General features: G+C 41.4%; 1 protein-coding gene across 1 annotated transcript in view; it reads right to left on the reverse strand.

Moving 5' to 3' along the window:
• LOC310772364 (UDP-N-acetylglucosamine transferase subunit ALG14-like) overlaps nucleotides 1–15,911 on the reverse strand; it is a 73,907-nt gene extending 57,996 nt beyond the window's left edge. The window contains exons 1-2 of the mRNA XM_083632144.1: nucleotides 15,754–15,911; nucleotides 2,045–2,196 (exon numbers count right to left, since the gene is read on the reverse strand). Of these exons, the coding sequence (XP_083488270.1) occupies nucleotides 2,045–2,196; nucleotides 15,754–15,898 (297 nt within the window). The 5' untranslated portion in view covers nucleotides 15,899–15,911. The remainder of the gene's footprint in view (nucleotides 1–2,044; nucleotides 2,197–15,753) is intronic.
• Between the last annotated feature and the right edge of the window lie 205 nt (nucleotides 15,912–16,116).

Here is a 16,116-nt window from a genome sequence, read left to right on the forward strand (position 1 = left end):
TGCCAGAGGTTGTGGGTTCGGGATGGGGATTAAGTTGCATTATATTCTAATGAGTTAAGTGTAATGGGTACACCAAATTGTTCCAGTAGGAGTCAGCCACCTACTTGTGACAGGTTGACAGATATGGGAAGATGTCATTATAATGTTTATGTTTACTATGGGGGACCAACAACTTATTTTATTTACCTTATTGCACTGACAGATAATTTTATAATTTTACTAGTTTCAAATATTTGGGTTTACAGGATGATCTTGTCGCAGAACATCAATTTTGGTTTATTTGGTAAAAGTGGAACTGTATTCCTTCTGGTTTTCTTCATTGTTCATGATTTTGTGGAAAGCATTCACTATAGTCTATAGCAGGGGTGGCCAAACTACGGCCCGCGGGCCAACTGCGGCCCGCTGCTCGTTTTTAACACGTTCACTGCCATTGACGAGTTATCTCGGCTTACAGAATCCGACGGTTCACTGCCAAGGACGAGTTATCTCAGCTTAAAAAAAAATTTTTTTTTTTTGACGGTGGGACGTGGATCAACGCTCCCCACGTCTCCTATAAAAATATTGGAGTCAGCGAACGTGTACAACCCATTCCACGGACCCACTAAGTGGCGACAGTGCTCTCCACACTAGGAAACGCAGAGCCAAAACTGTAGGGTAACGCGCGAGGAAACCATTCTCTACTGTAAAATGGATTGGCGTAAACGCTTTCATCGCGCATTATCGCGCTGGGAGCTGGCGGTGGGGGATTCCAAAAATAGACTGGGTGGAAAACACTTTGAAACACGCAGCATAAAGCCTAGAATCGCACAAAGCTTCATCATAGCTCTCAAACCCAAGAAACAAGTGAGCCCTATCCACACTCGCTGCCAGGGAGGGAGGCTGCTCAAACTCGCAGCAGCAGCAGCAGCAGCAGAACACTCGCTTGTGACAAACACTGCGGAGGAGAACGCCCACGGAGGGAGGAGTTGGAAGCAGAGGGGGGTTTCCTGCTGTTATGGAGGAAATTACTGTTCAAAACTATTGTTTAGATGTCTGACGTCTTACTGATGCCAAAAATGAATGGTTAAAGTGACTGTTCTATCGAATTTCACAAAAAGCCGTTTATCTCAGAATAAATTTCCAGACGCTGAAACCATGCTGTATTCAACTGCTAATGCTTACATAACTACTAACTCTACAAACTAACTCTTTTAGACAGAGAAAGCACACATTCTATTAGTTCTTTTGAGATATTGTGTGTTCACAAAATCTTAGCAGAAAAGAATCCTCGGGTCTTGAAAGATGAGCCAGAATCCTCAAAAAAACCCTCTGGCAGAACCTACCTACAGTAAAAAAAAAAGGCTGGCAGTGAATGTGTTAAGTGGCCTGCCATAAATTTAGCATAATATATATATTTTTTTTCTAAAAACTAGGGATGGGCATCGAATTTCGAATGTTCGAATAATCGTTGTTATTATCAAGGTCGACTTTTATTATTGAAATTCGAAATTCGTTTATTGAATTTTTTTTTAATTTTTTTTGTGTGAGTGAAATGTTGCATTGTCTCCCCTGATTTTAAGTATAGTCGAATCGCTTGGTTTGAGCAAGTAAAACAATTTTTATAAGCAACCTCTCCCTCTTCATGGGATTTCATCCGCCATTCATTTTTCCATAAACCTTGCTTAAAATGCTTATAAAAATAGTTTTACTTGCTCAAACCAAGCGATTCGACTATACTTAGAATCAGGGGAGACAATGCAACATTTCACTCACACAAAAAAAAAAAAAAAAAATACATTTTTTTTTTTTTTTCGAATTTCGATTAAAAGTCGACTTTGGCCAGCGAATTTCGAATAGTGTTTTTGCTAGAAATGCCCATCCCTACTAAAAACGTTTTTCCGTTTTAAAGTTTAAAATGGATTCCCATCCGGCACAGACTGAAATGGTCGGCACCAATGGGAGAGCTAAGTCCACCAGGCTGCTTCAAGCCAGTCAGACTACTGTGTGTGTGCGACTTAAGTCCAAGTCCCAAGTCCAAGTCCCCATCTCTGGTGTGTGGTCGTACCTGGTCCTCAGAGTGTGTGTGGTGTCTTGATGTTTCAAAGCAGCAGATCTTCTGGTGGCTCATGTTGTCAGTGTCTGCGATGACATAGTGACGAGGTCTGTAGGCCCCAGACAGGCTCTCCACCAGCCTCAGCAGCTCTGTGGTGTGTCCACCTGCAATATGACAAATTTGGGCGATACCGATAACCGATATTAACAATGCTGTTATGGCCAATAACTGATATATACCGATGTCGATATAATCTGTATAAAAACAAGTTTCTATGATAATCAAATTTTGTCCATACTGAAAAACACATGTAAACACTGAAAAACTATTTCTAATTTCCAAAACATTTGGAAAAGCCCGTAAATCATTGAGGCCATTTACACCTGGCACTGCGTTTTCTGCCATCAGATTACAATCAGATTGGACTTGACATTAGCACATTAGCCTGATTCCATTTACACCTGCCGTTAACATGCGTTTTCTGCCATCAGATTGCAATCTGATGGAGTCTGATTGCAATCTGATCGCAATCTTGGGGCGGCTGTGGCTCTGGAAGGAGGTAGAGCAGGTCGTCCACTAATCGGAAGGTTGGTGGTTCGATCCTCGGCTCCTCCAGTCCGCATGTCGAAGTGTCCTTGGCTTGGGCAAGACACTGAACCCCAAATTGCTCCCGATGGCTGTGCCAGCACCCTGCGTGGCAGCTTGCCGCCTTCGGTGTGTGAATGGGTGAATGTAGGCACATTGTAGAGCACTTTGGATAAAAGCGCTATATAAACGCAGTCCATTTACAATTTTTTTTACCAATCTGATGGCAGAAATGGCTGTCCTCTCAATCCGCATAAAGTTGCTGTATCCAGATTGAGAGGACACATTGCATTTACGCTTGTGTTCAATGTGTACACAATGCGTCCCTGACTACTTCCAGGGGTGGTTTGGCCGATCAGATTGCAATCCTTCGTCAATGCGTTTTGGGGGTGTTTACACCTGTACTTTCAAGTGATAAAACACAATCTGATTGCAATCTAATGGCAGAAAATGCATGTTAATGCCAGGTGTAAATGGCCTCATAGATTTACCACATTGTTTCCGCTCAATGTGAAAATCTTGGCCGATACCAATAAGCGATATTAACATTGCAACATCATCGGCCGATACGATATGATTGCCGATATATTGTGCATCCCTAGAAAAGCCCATAAATCTTAGCTTTTACTCTCAATGAATTTGGCTGATACTGATAAACAATATTAACATTGCAACATTGGACCGATGCAGATATGTTAAAAAATGACTAACCGATATGATTACCGATATATCGTGCATCCCTATCTGACGTAAGGTTACCCGTTACCATTTTTTGTAATCTGGTTACGTAAACCATTACTCCCCAAGCCTGTTGGACACACAGCACAAGCCTCAGCCTCATCTGCACCAGGCAAGGCACAGCTCACTGGTGAAGTCAAAGGTGCACAAAGGTGGGTGATTTCCCCATACAACAACTTTGAGCTGGTGTCTTTGATGGCTTTTTGTTGTACTGTAATAACATTGTCAGGGCACAGCTTTCCTTCATATTCACTTTTAAAATTCCAATTTCCATCACAAACTGTCGGATTTCCAATGCAAATTCTTTACAGTACTTCTACAAAGAGGAATTTTTTGTTTGACTGGATCATGGAAAAAATTGCAATGTTGCAGACAGTTAACTGACATTATGTCAAATAGATTTTCTTGATATTGCCTCAATGGCATGGCATATCATGTGTATGAATATTTTGACTATATCTAATGTTTAAAAGTAAACCCAATTTAGAGTGTAAAAACCTGCAGTAATACTAAACAGAAGGACAACCATCAAACTGCAGAAACAGCATAGTTACTGCTGTCTGCCTTTAGCCTGATAAAACATCCTGATCACATGAACTCACATTCCGTTTTGCTCCACATTAGAATGTAACCAGGCCAATCAGGGACCTCCGCCATAGTTGACAACATAACCGGCTAATCAGCAAAACAGTAATGACGTCTCCCGAAGCAAGGAGCGGTAACGTTAATGTTAGTAGAGTCAACACTAGGGATGGGTACCGAACTCGGTACTTTTACAGGCACTGACCGAAAGTGGGCGGTACTACCGAGTATCAGTTCACATGACATAAAACGGTACCTCATTTCGGTACTTGAACGCATCTGAGTAATAGAAGAGAGTGGGTAAACTAGAAATTCCGACGGAACCTTAAGGCAACACGCGAGAGCGCGTTACGTCAGTACGTCACTCTACCTGAAACATCAACAAACGGGACCACCCGAAAATGTGGCTACACTTTCCCAAGATAGACTCAGACAACACTGGGTGATGTGAATTGCAAAGCTGGCCAGGGAAACACCTCAAACTTGAGGAAGCATGGTCAAACACAAGATATATTAACAGTAGCTAAATGCTGAAGACTGTAACGTATTGTAACGAATCTGGTATTCGTTCAAGGAACCGGAGACTTGAAGTTGGTACAGGCTTTTATTCTTGGCTTCACAACAGCTCCTAGCCGCTAGCTTCGCTGCTAGCTCTTCATGCAACCACTCCAACCCCCTCTCATGGTTAGACTGACTTCCGCCCCGGCCGCTGGTCACATATATCCCCTTCCCCCTAGGAACACACTAGGGCTGTCAATCTCCCTCTATAATCAAATTCGAATTTCAGTGCTTTATACATTTTAATATTCGAATTATATTCGAATATTTTAATTAATTTTTAATTGAATTAAAAAAAAAAAAAAAAAAAAAATTTGGTCTGAGTGAATTGTTGTCTTCTCTTATGTTATGTTCTGATTCTAAATATAGCTGAATCTTTGGGTTTGACCAAGTAAAACTTTTTCTAAGCATTTTACCAAATGTAGATGGAAAAGTGAATGGTGGATGAATATTCAAAATAATATTAGGCTTATCACAAATAGTCCAGCAATGATGTTTATTTAAGAAAACATGTTCCTTGTACAATGTACATATACATTCATTGCATTAGAAAATAGGTCAGAAAACCAGAGCTTAGTTAATATTCATCAGTGATGTATTGGTGCTGTCTGAAATGCTAAAATAAAATAATTGATAATAAAAAAAGACACAGCCTTTGTTTGAGCTCCTTATCAATAAACAAATAAGTAAACTTTGCCAAAACAACAATGAGCCATGAACAAAAAAAAATCAGTCACGTATTGCACTTAAGAGCTACAGGTTTACATTCAGTATAGCAGCTTCAACAGTCAACTTCAGTTAACAATGAATGAACATACATTTTAAGAGCTACAGGTAGGTTTACATCAGTATAGCAGCTTCAACAGTCAACTTCAGTTAACACTCTTTTCTTCAAGTATGTTGTCAGAACTTGTCACTGTTCTAGTGTTCTAAAAAAAAAAAAAAAAAAAAAAAAAAAAATTAAAAAAAAATAATAATATTCGTTTTTAAAAAATAATAATAATCGAATTTCGTTCATAATTATTAAATTCGAATAATATTCGAATATCAAAATTCGTTTCAACAGCCCTAGAACACACCCACACATATCAGTTCCTAGCTACACACGGAAACCCCACAATACACGTCAAACCCCGAATCGCTACAGTATTACCGTAGATGTGAATGAAGCAGGCAGCGCACCGCAGCTAACGTTAGCAGCACCTCCTCAGCTGTAACGTTGAGAGAGGCATCGACTACAACATCAGGTAACGTTATTTAATTAGCTAGCGTTAGCTGGATAACGTTGACGTTGCTGCAGTAATTGTCAAGGGTTCAACAGAACGTATTTCCTCAGCCTGTATAGTAGCTATCAACATGAAATAAAAAGCATTTGAGAGCTTAAACCCGTGGCTTTTTATTTGGAAGGGTTACATTTGCCGTAATCTTTATTAACATTTCTTAAAATGCATTAGAATCTTTTTATTTTTATTTTTTGGGGTTAAAGATCTTTTTTTTTTAATGAACATTAGAGCAAATATAATACGAAAAGCCAAAGGGTTAAGCTCTCAAATGCTTTTATTTTATGTTTCTATGTGCTACAGAGCCTGAGATATGAAGGCTTTAGTGAATACCGACCGCTCTCTCTGAGAAGTTTGGACTTTTTTTTTTTTTTACAACTGTAATTTTTTTTGTTATTAGAGCGTGTAAAGTACCGAAAATGGTACCGTTTTGGGTACCGTACCGAATTCCAGGTACCGGTATCGTACCGGTATCGGTTCAAATGTGAACGGTACCCATCCCTAGTCAACACAGCCATAAGTGCAGTTATTGCAGAAATAGACTGAACAAAAATGAAACAAGAACAAGAGTACAGTATGCACCAGCGGAGTTTCTCAGTGGAAAAAATGTTTTCGCCATTCTTCTGACTGGATTTGGATTGGATTTGGCAATGCTGATTGGCTGAAGGACTGGATTTGGCGACATTGATTGGCTGAAGTATTTGTCTGTCAAGACAAGCTCCCGCCAACTGAAATCAGTGCGGACGGCTGGAAGTCCAGACTGATACGTAGAGCGAAACATGATGTGAGGTGATGTTATCAGGAGGGTTTTTCCAGGCTATTCTGCCTTTGGTTTCTATCATTTAAATTGGAGTTTAATACTGCAGTATGCCTCAGTTTTCTATGACATTTGCTTGTTTAGGTTCCTCATCAAACAGATGACTAGAAGTGAAGATTATAATATTAGGACACAATTATTGGTCAGTTTCATGTGAATTAGGTTATAGGTTATATTCATATTGAAGTGTGACTTAGGAGTAGGACCAACTAAATAGTGACTATCGGCATGTACACACAGAATCATTTTAGATAAACACAAATTATTAAAATTTTAGTGGACTATAGAAGATTGAAGCACTGAGTCAAAGAATACAGGATTAAATTAAGTGTTTAAGAAAATGAATAACTCTCTTGCAAAACTATAAACCAAACACCCAAATGTCTGACATCATACATACATGATACATGTAGCTAATAGGAAAGGATCAACTAGACTTGGATCGTTAAACTAGGCCAACATAGTAGAGGTCGACCGATATTGCTTTTTCAATGGCCGATGCCGATGCCGATCTTTAGAGAGCAGGGCGGCCGATGGCCGATATATAATGCCGATTATTATTATTTTTTTCATTCGATAAAATACGATTAAAATAAACTCCTCAAAAAAAGTTTGGAAACGTTATTTTGCTTGATTATTTCTCCCCTTTAATAATACCAATTGGTATTGTATTTTATATAGTTGGAAAGCCTGATTAGTCACCTTTACAACGGGGTACAACTTGTAAGGATTGTGCATTCGTGGAATGAGAAACACACAGCTAAACGTGTGGGTAGCGCCCCCAAAAAATGTGCAATATTCTTCTGTTGGTATTTTTTTTTAAAGAAATCTAGTAGCCTAGATTTCCATTATCCATTCATGCACATTGAAAATCGAATATAACATTATACTGTAGGCCTACATCTAATATAAGATGTTATCTTAGCCAGTACAGTAACATGTTTTTGATTATTCTTTTTATTAACACGTTAAGTGCCATAGCCGAGATATCTCGTCTTACATAATCCAACGCTTGAGTGCCAGAGCCGAGATATCTCGTCTTACATAAACATTTATTTTTTTTGACGGTGGGACATCAATCAACAATTTTTACATCTTTGAGATCACTATTGGAGCAAGAGAATGTGTATAATCTATTTTACCGACCACTAAGTGGCGACAGTGCTCTACTGACTAGAGGAAGGCAAGCATTTTTTTAACTTGTCACGCCATTCTCACCCCAGCCATTCTCATGAAAATGGATGTGGGAAAACGCTTTCGTTTTCGCGCTGATTGCTGGCGATGCGGGATTGCAAATTTACATAATAGATTACAGGTGGATCACACTTTGAAACACGCAGCATAAATATGACCAGAATCGCAAAAGCTTCTCTCAACCAAAACTCCAAGAAGCGAGCGAGTCCGTCCCGACTTCCTCAAACAGCGGCCGCGCAGCCACAGGCACAGGACAGCAGCAAAGCACTGTCAGACTGGTGACAAGCTTGTGACGGCCGCTGCAGCCAAGAAGAACGCCCACGGAGGGAGGAGTTGAAGCAACTCTCCCTCTCGCTCTCTCCCTCTCTCTCTCTCTCTCTCTCTCTCTCTCTCTCTCTCTCTCTCTCTCTCTCTCTCTCTCTCTCTCTCTCTCTCTCTCTCTCGAGAGAGAGAGAGAGAGAGAGAGAGAGAGAGAGAGAGAGAGAGAGAGAGAGAGAGAGAGAGAGAGAGAGAGAGAGAGAGAGAGAGAGAGAGAGAGAGAGACAAGGGCAAGAGTGGGAGACAAGGGCACCCATAATCACAGGCACGTGAGGTGGTTCTAAAAATCCATTTATCTCCAAACTCTCTGAAAATCTCTGAAACCATGCTGTACTCAACGGCTAATATCTACATAACTACTAACTCTGCAAACTAACTCTTTTAGACAGAGAAAGCACACATTCTATTAGTTATTTTTAGATGATTGGTGTTCATGAATTCTTAACAGAAAATAATCCTCGGCTCTTGTAAAATGAGCCAGAATCCTAAAAAAAAACCCTGGCACAACTTACCTACAGGATGAAAAAATGGCTGGCACTCAATGTGTTAAATAGAAAAATACATTGGGTTATGCGGTATAGATTTCAGTAGTGACTGGTAGGCTATAGCGAGAGAGCAGTATGTCAGAGAACTCATTCATGCACTGTTCTATACATTAACAATAATAATAATAATAATAATGTAACTGTTTAGATTTGCTGTCATTTGATGGGAGAAGTGTGTTTGCAGAAGATGGTGGTGACTGAGGAAACGTAACGTTACAGTAGGCCAGGGGCACTAAATTAAAATTCTAAGAGGTCCAGATAGAGAAAATGTCCTCAAGCGAAGGTCCGGAACATTGAGCTTGCGTTATGATTCAGTGGCATTGAACTTAGGCTACTTCAATGATTGCAGTAGCCTAATGGTACAACGTCTGTATGTAGTCAATGACTGACTGTTAAATCAAAATAAACATCAATAATGTTTATTTACAGTTTTCATATTTAACTGGATTAATTATAAATAACTAGCCTACACTAATAATAAATACATGTTCTTTTCTCATTTCAAGTACAATAATGGCTGCATTTAGAAATAACACAACAGAGTGCTTTGGAAAAATTTGCATCTTAAAATAAAGTGCTTTAATTTTAGAAAAATAAGTTCCCCCTTGTCTTCCTTTTCTTAACTCCATTTCACATTTTATCAGTCAGGCTCTCAGCCAACAAACCTCCTTTTCTCTTGATAGAAGTGAGCTCCCACTCTGTTTGTCTGTGCCTGCCTGCCTGCCTGCCTGCCTGCCTGTCTGTCTTTCTATCTATCGGTCGCTCGCAATGCAAACTTTGCATGCCAGTGTGTGTGCGCCCTGGATTTGAGTGTGTGTTTGCTCATGTGTGGCACTTCCATAGACAGCTGGTCAGGATCGCATCACACTTCACGAGACATACTGGTTTTGAACTGCTCGTGAGACCAATGAATGAACATGAGTCTGCCTGCTCTGGATTCAAACTAAAGCTTTGTTTTCACGGGCTACTCGTTTCTTTTGAGCACGCGATGTGAAATAGCCTACTTCTCTCGCATTTCTCTGAGTCTCGCCTCTCCTCCGTCCGTGTGTCAACTCTCCCGCAGCCCCGCAGCAGCAGCAGGCAGAATCGATTCGCTTGTTGATTGGCTGAGTAGCATCACGTGTGATGATTTACAGCGCATGCATTGGTCTGTGAGCTTCCTGACAGATAAACCAGTACCGTAAAGGCTAGAAAAGCATGTGCCGGTTAAAATAGAAATGCTCCGTGAAAATGTAACTATTCAGTGATTTGTAGGTTATAGGGCTCGGTCCGGATAGAACGGCGTCTGGGTCCGGATGCGGACCGGAGTCCGGACTTTGAGGATCGCTGCAGTAGGCTCATGGGTGCATGAGAAGACTCACATTCAGTGGCGGACTGCATAATCGGGCACGTCGGGCAAATGCCCGGTGGCCTGGCCTGGCCTGGCCTGCCAAAAAAAAAAAAAAAAAAAAAAAAAAAAAAAAACTTTTTTTTTGCAGGCCGATGCCGATTAATTAAAAATGCCAATAATCGGCCCCAATTAATCGGCCGGCCGATTAATCGGTCGACCTCTACAACATAGAACCATGTAGATAGGCTACTACAGGTTCTGAATGTATGAAAAGGTACATGGAAAAGGTAATGGTATAGGATTGTTTTAAAAACTATACACCCATCTACAAATGAAGGGACATAATGTACAGATTTGTTTATGTGCATTATGCTGTTCAGTGTTCACTGCATCAAAACTCCAGAGGTAGGAACCTCTTATACAGAGGCTTGATAGCTGTTCTCATTCATTATCATAATCACAACACATCTATATATGGATACATAGCATTCGTGGAAAATATGAATGGACACTCTCAGTTATTGTTTAATTGTATCCTGATTGTTAAAGTACTCTGTGAACCATGTTATACAGTTATACCATGTGCTATAGATAAAGCTGTTTAACCGCTATACTGTAGCAGTATAGTGGTGCTCAGTGTTGGGCAAGTTACTTTCAAAATGTAATATACTACATATTACTAGTTACTTTCATTTGAAAGTCATAAGTTACTTTACAATATTACTGTCTGTGTAGAGTAACTCGTTACTTATTACACTACTTTTGCATTACTTTTACCAAAGCAACAGCAGCAGCAGAATGACATCGCTGCCCCGGAACCATCCCGAAAACTAATTTCAACTGCCTTGAAGTCAGTGTAAACAATCCAAAATTCAAAATGTTATTCTTTTCCTTTGTTATTGTCATCTATAGTGGTTATTTGCATAAAACGCACAGTTTGATTCGGAAATGATTGTATCTTTATTCAAATATGTGCTTTGATAAAAATTAAAATTAAACTAAATTTGTAACTTGAGTTACTTGACAAAGTAAATGGTATAATATTACTGAAATCATATAAGTAATAAGTTATATTACTGAGTTACTGCTAAAAGTAATATACATATGTTGCTTTTGTAATGAGTTACCCCCAGGGTTGGGGAGTAACGGATTACATGTAACGCCGTTACGTAATCTGATTACAAAAAAACGGTAACTGTAATCTGTCACAGTACATTTTAAGATGTGTAATCTAGATGACAGTAACGGGGCTATAGTAACAACGTTACAGGCGGGATTACATTCGCCCTTGCCTCTTCATTCATTTTACAAAATAACAACAAGAAACGGTGTAGCCTGGTGCCAGTGACTGACTGTGACGAGGACGAGCGAGGCGGAGCAACAGCACTTTTACGTTCGCTCAGTGTTTAGACAGATCAAGCGCCTTCCACATGGATTCTACTGAAAATGAATCGATGTGGAAGGCGCTTGTGTGTGGGGCTGTCAGCTGAACCTTACGAGCTGCCAGGCAGTGGAAAATCTGCATTGAATGTATCCGCCTGATACCCGTGCTGACAAACGCTGCTCTAGTCGGCATGGGGCGAGAGGTTTTTACTTTCACGGCCACATTCCACTGAGTCCGTGTTCGGTCCGTCTGCGCTGCGGTACGGCTTCGGAGCCGATACGTTTCCACTCTAATCATTGTGTCAACTCCCACCTACTCCGCTGCGTTGCGTGTCTACTCCATCCCAGCTCCGATGATCCGGAGCTCTCCGAAAAAGATATGCAAGGCTTCTATTTTTCACAGATGTCGGAGCAAAGCTGCAGCAAGTTGGGTCAGGCGTGGAGTCAACAGGGCAGAAGTGCTTACAGCATTTCACTTCGTGTTTCAAGATTAAAGCAACAAGCTGCGTCTTCCACTCCACATCATGAAAAATACCCATAACGTAAATTAACACATTCACTGCCAGCCGTTTTTTCAATACTGTAGTTAGCTTCTGCCAAGGTTTTTTTTTGAGGATTCTGGCTCATCTTTCAAGAGCCGAGGATTCTTTTCTGTTAGGATTTTGTGAACACAAAATATCTCAAAAGAACTAATAGAATGTGTGCTTTCTCTGTCTAAAAGAGTTAGTTTGTAGAGTTAGTAGTTATGTAAGCATTAGCAGTTGAATACAGCATGGTTTCAGCGTCTGAAAATTTAAGCTGAGATAAACGGCTTTTTGTGAAATTCGATAGAACAGTCACTTTAACCATTCATTTTTGGCATCAGTAAGACGTCAGACATCTAAACAATAGTTTTGAACAGTAATTTCCTCCATAACAGCAGGAAACCCCCCTCTCCTTCAAACTCATCCCTCCGTGTGTGTTCTTCTTGGCTGCAGCGGGCGTGTCACAAGCTCGTTTCTGCTGCTGCTGCTGCTGCTGCTCCTGTCTGCTGGCGGCCGCTGGGCGAGTCTGGATGGGGCTCGCTCGTTTCTTGGGGTTTCGGTTGAGAGCTTTGATGAATCTTTTGCGATTCTGGGCTTTATGCTGCGTGTTTCAAAGTGTGTTCCACCCAGTCTATTTTTGGAACCCCCCACCGTTGTGCGCCACCAGTTGTGCTCCAGCGCGAAAGCGTTTTCGCCTACAGTATGAGAATGGCTTCCTCAAGCTTTTCCCTGCAGTTTTGGCTCGGATTTCAATAGTCTGGAGAGCACTGTCGCCACTTAGTGGGTCGGTGGAATGGGTTGTACACGTTCGGTGGCTCCAATATTTATATAGGAGATGTAAAAGGGTTAGATCCACGTCCCACCGTCAAATTTTTTTTGTTTTTTTTTAAGACGAGATATCTCGTCAACGGCAGTCAACCGTTGGATTTTTTAAGACGAGATATCTCGTCAACGGCAGTGAACGTGTTAAAGTGGTCTTAAAAATAACTCTTGTTGTATTCTCCTTAACACATTCACTGCCAGCCGTTTTTCAATACTGTAGTTAGCTTCTGCCAAGGTTTTTTTTTGAGGATTCTGGCTCATCTTTCAAGAGCCGAGGATTCGTTTCTGTTAGAATTTTGTGAACACACAATATCTCAAAAGAACTAATTGAATGTGTGCTTTCTCTGTCTAAAAGAGTTAGTTTGTAGAGTTAGTAGTTATGTAAGCATTAGCAGTTGAATACAGCATGGTTTCAGCGTCTGAAAATTTATTCTGAGATAAACGGCTTTTTGTGAAATTCGATAGAACAGTCACTTTAACCATTCATTTTTGGCATCAGTAAGACGTCAGACATCTAAACAATAGTTTTGAACAGTCATTTCCTCCATAACAGCAGGAAACACCCCTCTCCTTCAAACTCCTCCCTCCGTGTGTGTTCTTCTTGGCTGCAGCGGGCGTGTCACAAGCTCGTTTCTGTTGCTGCTGTAACCTCGCGTCACCAGGCTCACTGCTTTGCTGCTACTGTGCCTGTCTGCTGGCGGCCGCTGTGCAAGTCTGGATGGGCTCGCTCGTTTCTTGGAGTTTCGGTTGAGAGCTTTGATGAAGCTTTTGCGATTCTGGTCATATTTATGCTGCGTGTTTCAAAGTGTGTTCCACCCGTAATCTATTATGCAAATTTGCAATCCTGCACCGCCAGCAATCAGCGCGAAAACGAAAGCGTTTTCGCCAATCCATTTTCATGAGAATGGCTTCCTCACACTGCTTTTTGCTTGCCTTCCTCTAGTCAGGAGAGCACTGTCGCCACTTAGTGGGTCGGTGGAATGGGTTGTACACGTTCGGTGGCTCCAATATTTATATAAGAGATGTAAAAGGGTTAGATGCACATCCCACGGTCAAAAAAAAAAAATCATTTTTTTGACGTATTAACTTCATGTTGGTATAAACATTCTTATCTGGTTATCAATGGTAAAACATGCTTCATCTAGTTAAATAAGGGTTTTAGCCAGGACTCTTAACCAGGACTCCCTGGAAGAAGAGATCTTGTATCCCAATGGGACATTCCTGGATTAAAAAAAAAATAAGTAATCCAAAAGTAACTGAAAGTAATCCCTACTTTACTTTTAACACGTTAATTGCCAAGAACGAGTTGAGTCGTCAAACACAATCCAGCTGTTCACTGCCAACGACGAGTTGAGTCGTCAAAAAAATGATTTTTTTTTTTTTGACCGTGGGATGTGCATCTAACCCTTTTACATCTCTTATATAATTATTGGAGCCACCGAACGTTTACAACCCATTCCACCGACCCACTAAGTGGCAACAGTGCTCTCCTGACTAGAGGAAGGCAAGCATTTTTTTAACTTGTCACGCCATTCTCACCCCAGCCATTCTCATGAAAATGGATGGGGGAAAACGCTTTCGTTTTCGCGCTGATTGCTGGCGATGCGGGATTGCAAATTTACATAATAGATTACAGGTGGAACACACTTTGAAACACGCAGCATAAATATGACCAGAATCGCAAAAGCTTCTCTCAACCAAAACTCCAAGAAGCGAGCGAGTCCATCCCGACTTCCTCAAACAGCGGCCGCGCAGCCACAGGCACAGGACAGCAGCAAAGCACTGAGACTGGTCTGGTGACAAGCTTGTGACGGCCGCTGCAGCCAAGAAGAACGCCCACGGAGGGAGGAGTTGAAGCAACTCTCCCTCTCGCTCTCTCCCTCTCTCTCTCTCTCGCTCTCTCTCTCTCCCTCCCTCCCTCTCTCTCTCTCTCTCTCTCTCTCCCTCTCCCCCTCTCACTAGGATTAAACCTAGTGCGTCTCCCTCCCGAGAGGGAGGGAGAGAGAGAGAGAGGGAGGGAGAGCGAGAGGGAGGGAGAGAGAGAGAGAGAGAGAGAGGGAGGGAGAGCGAGAGGAAGGGAGAGAGAGAGAGAGAGAGAGCGAGAGGGGGAGGGAGAGAGAGAGAGAGAGCCAAAAATGAATGGTTAAAGTGACTGTTCTATCGAATTTCACAAAAAGCCGTTTATCTCTGAATATTTTTTCTGACGCTAAAACCATGCTGTATTCAACTGCTAATGCTTACATAACTACTAACTCTACAAACTAACTCTTTTAGACAGAGAAAGCACACATTCTATTAGTTCTTTTGAGATATTGTGTGTTCACAAAATCTTAGCAGAAAAGAATCCTCGGGTCTTGAAAGATGAGCCAGAATCCTCAAAAAACCCCTCTGGCAGAAGCTAACTACAGTAAAAAAAAACGTCTGGCAGTGAATGTGTTAAATAGTGGTAATCGGATTACGTTACTAAGTACAATTTTTAACAAGTAACAAGTAACTTTAAGGGATTCCTATTTAAAAGTAACCTACCCAACCCTGGTTACCCCCAACACTGGTGCTTGTGCATGACGCTAACGTGACGCTAGGGAAGTTAGCTGGCAAGTGCTTGCTTTTTTTTTTTTTTTTAAGTGCTTGCTTATTGACACACAACACCTCACACAAATAACGTAGGACCTATAGGACTAGTCATCGTTAGGGTCTTCTGGTCATTTCGGCATACAGCTGTTCCACCTAGAAGCATCTATTTCCATAACTTTACACTTTAGAAGTGTTTCACACGCTGCGTTTTGGTTGAGGGAGATTATAGATTAGATGATATTCATATTAAACTGTGTTGTTTGGTGGATTACTTGTATGCCGAATTTCTTGATACGTCCTAACGAGTTGGGAAAAGTCATGTTGTTAACTAGCTTCAAAGACTAAGCATGACGTTCGATGCTTAATATGTACAAATGACAATGTTGCATAGCTTTTGGCGTGACGTGTCCTGTATAGGAGAGAACAGCCCGGGGTTAGCTGTGTGTAATGTTTAGTATGTGATGCCATTACCTGAACCTGCGACCAGCAGCACGGTGACCGGACCTCTGGCTCCTGGCTGACATGTTGGCCCGCTCTTCACAACAACATATAACCTTATGACAAACACCACTGCACAAACAATAACAAACAACAAGCCTGCGAAGAGCGACATCATGACAGCTACGGCATCTCGGTAGGGCCAAATGTAGTGCCAAAGGCACGCCCTTTTCCGGGTTCATAGACCAGCGTCAGCGGAGGAATAACCTCGCGTCACCAGGCTCTTCTCGGCGAGAAAGAGCCTGGCCTCAGTTCACAATTGATTTTGTCACCCTGCCTGGTTCCGGCCTAGAGCCCGCCCTAGACAGGAAGTAACAGCGGATATAGCTCGTCAAC

The sequence above is a fragment of the Poromitra crassiceps genome, assembly GCF_964638095.1.
Source record: "Poromitra crassiceps genome assembly, chromosome: 2".
Classification (NCBI taxonomy): domain Eukaryota; kingdom Metazoa; phylum Chordata; class Actinopteri; order Beryciformes; family Melamphaidae; genus Poromitra; species Poromitra crassiceps.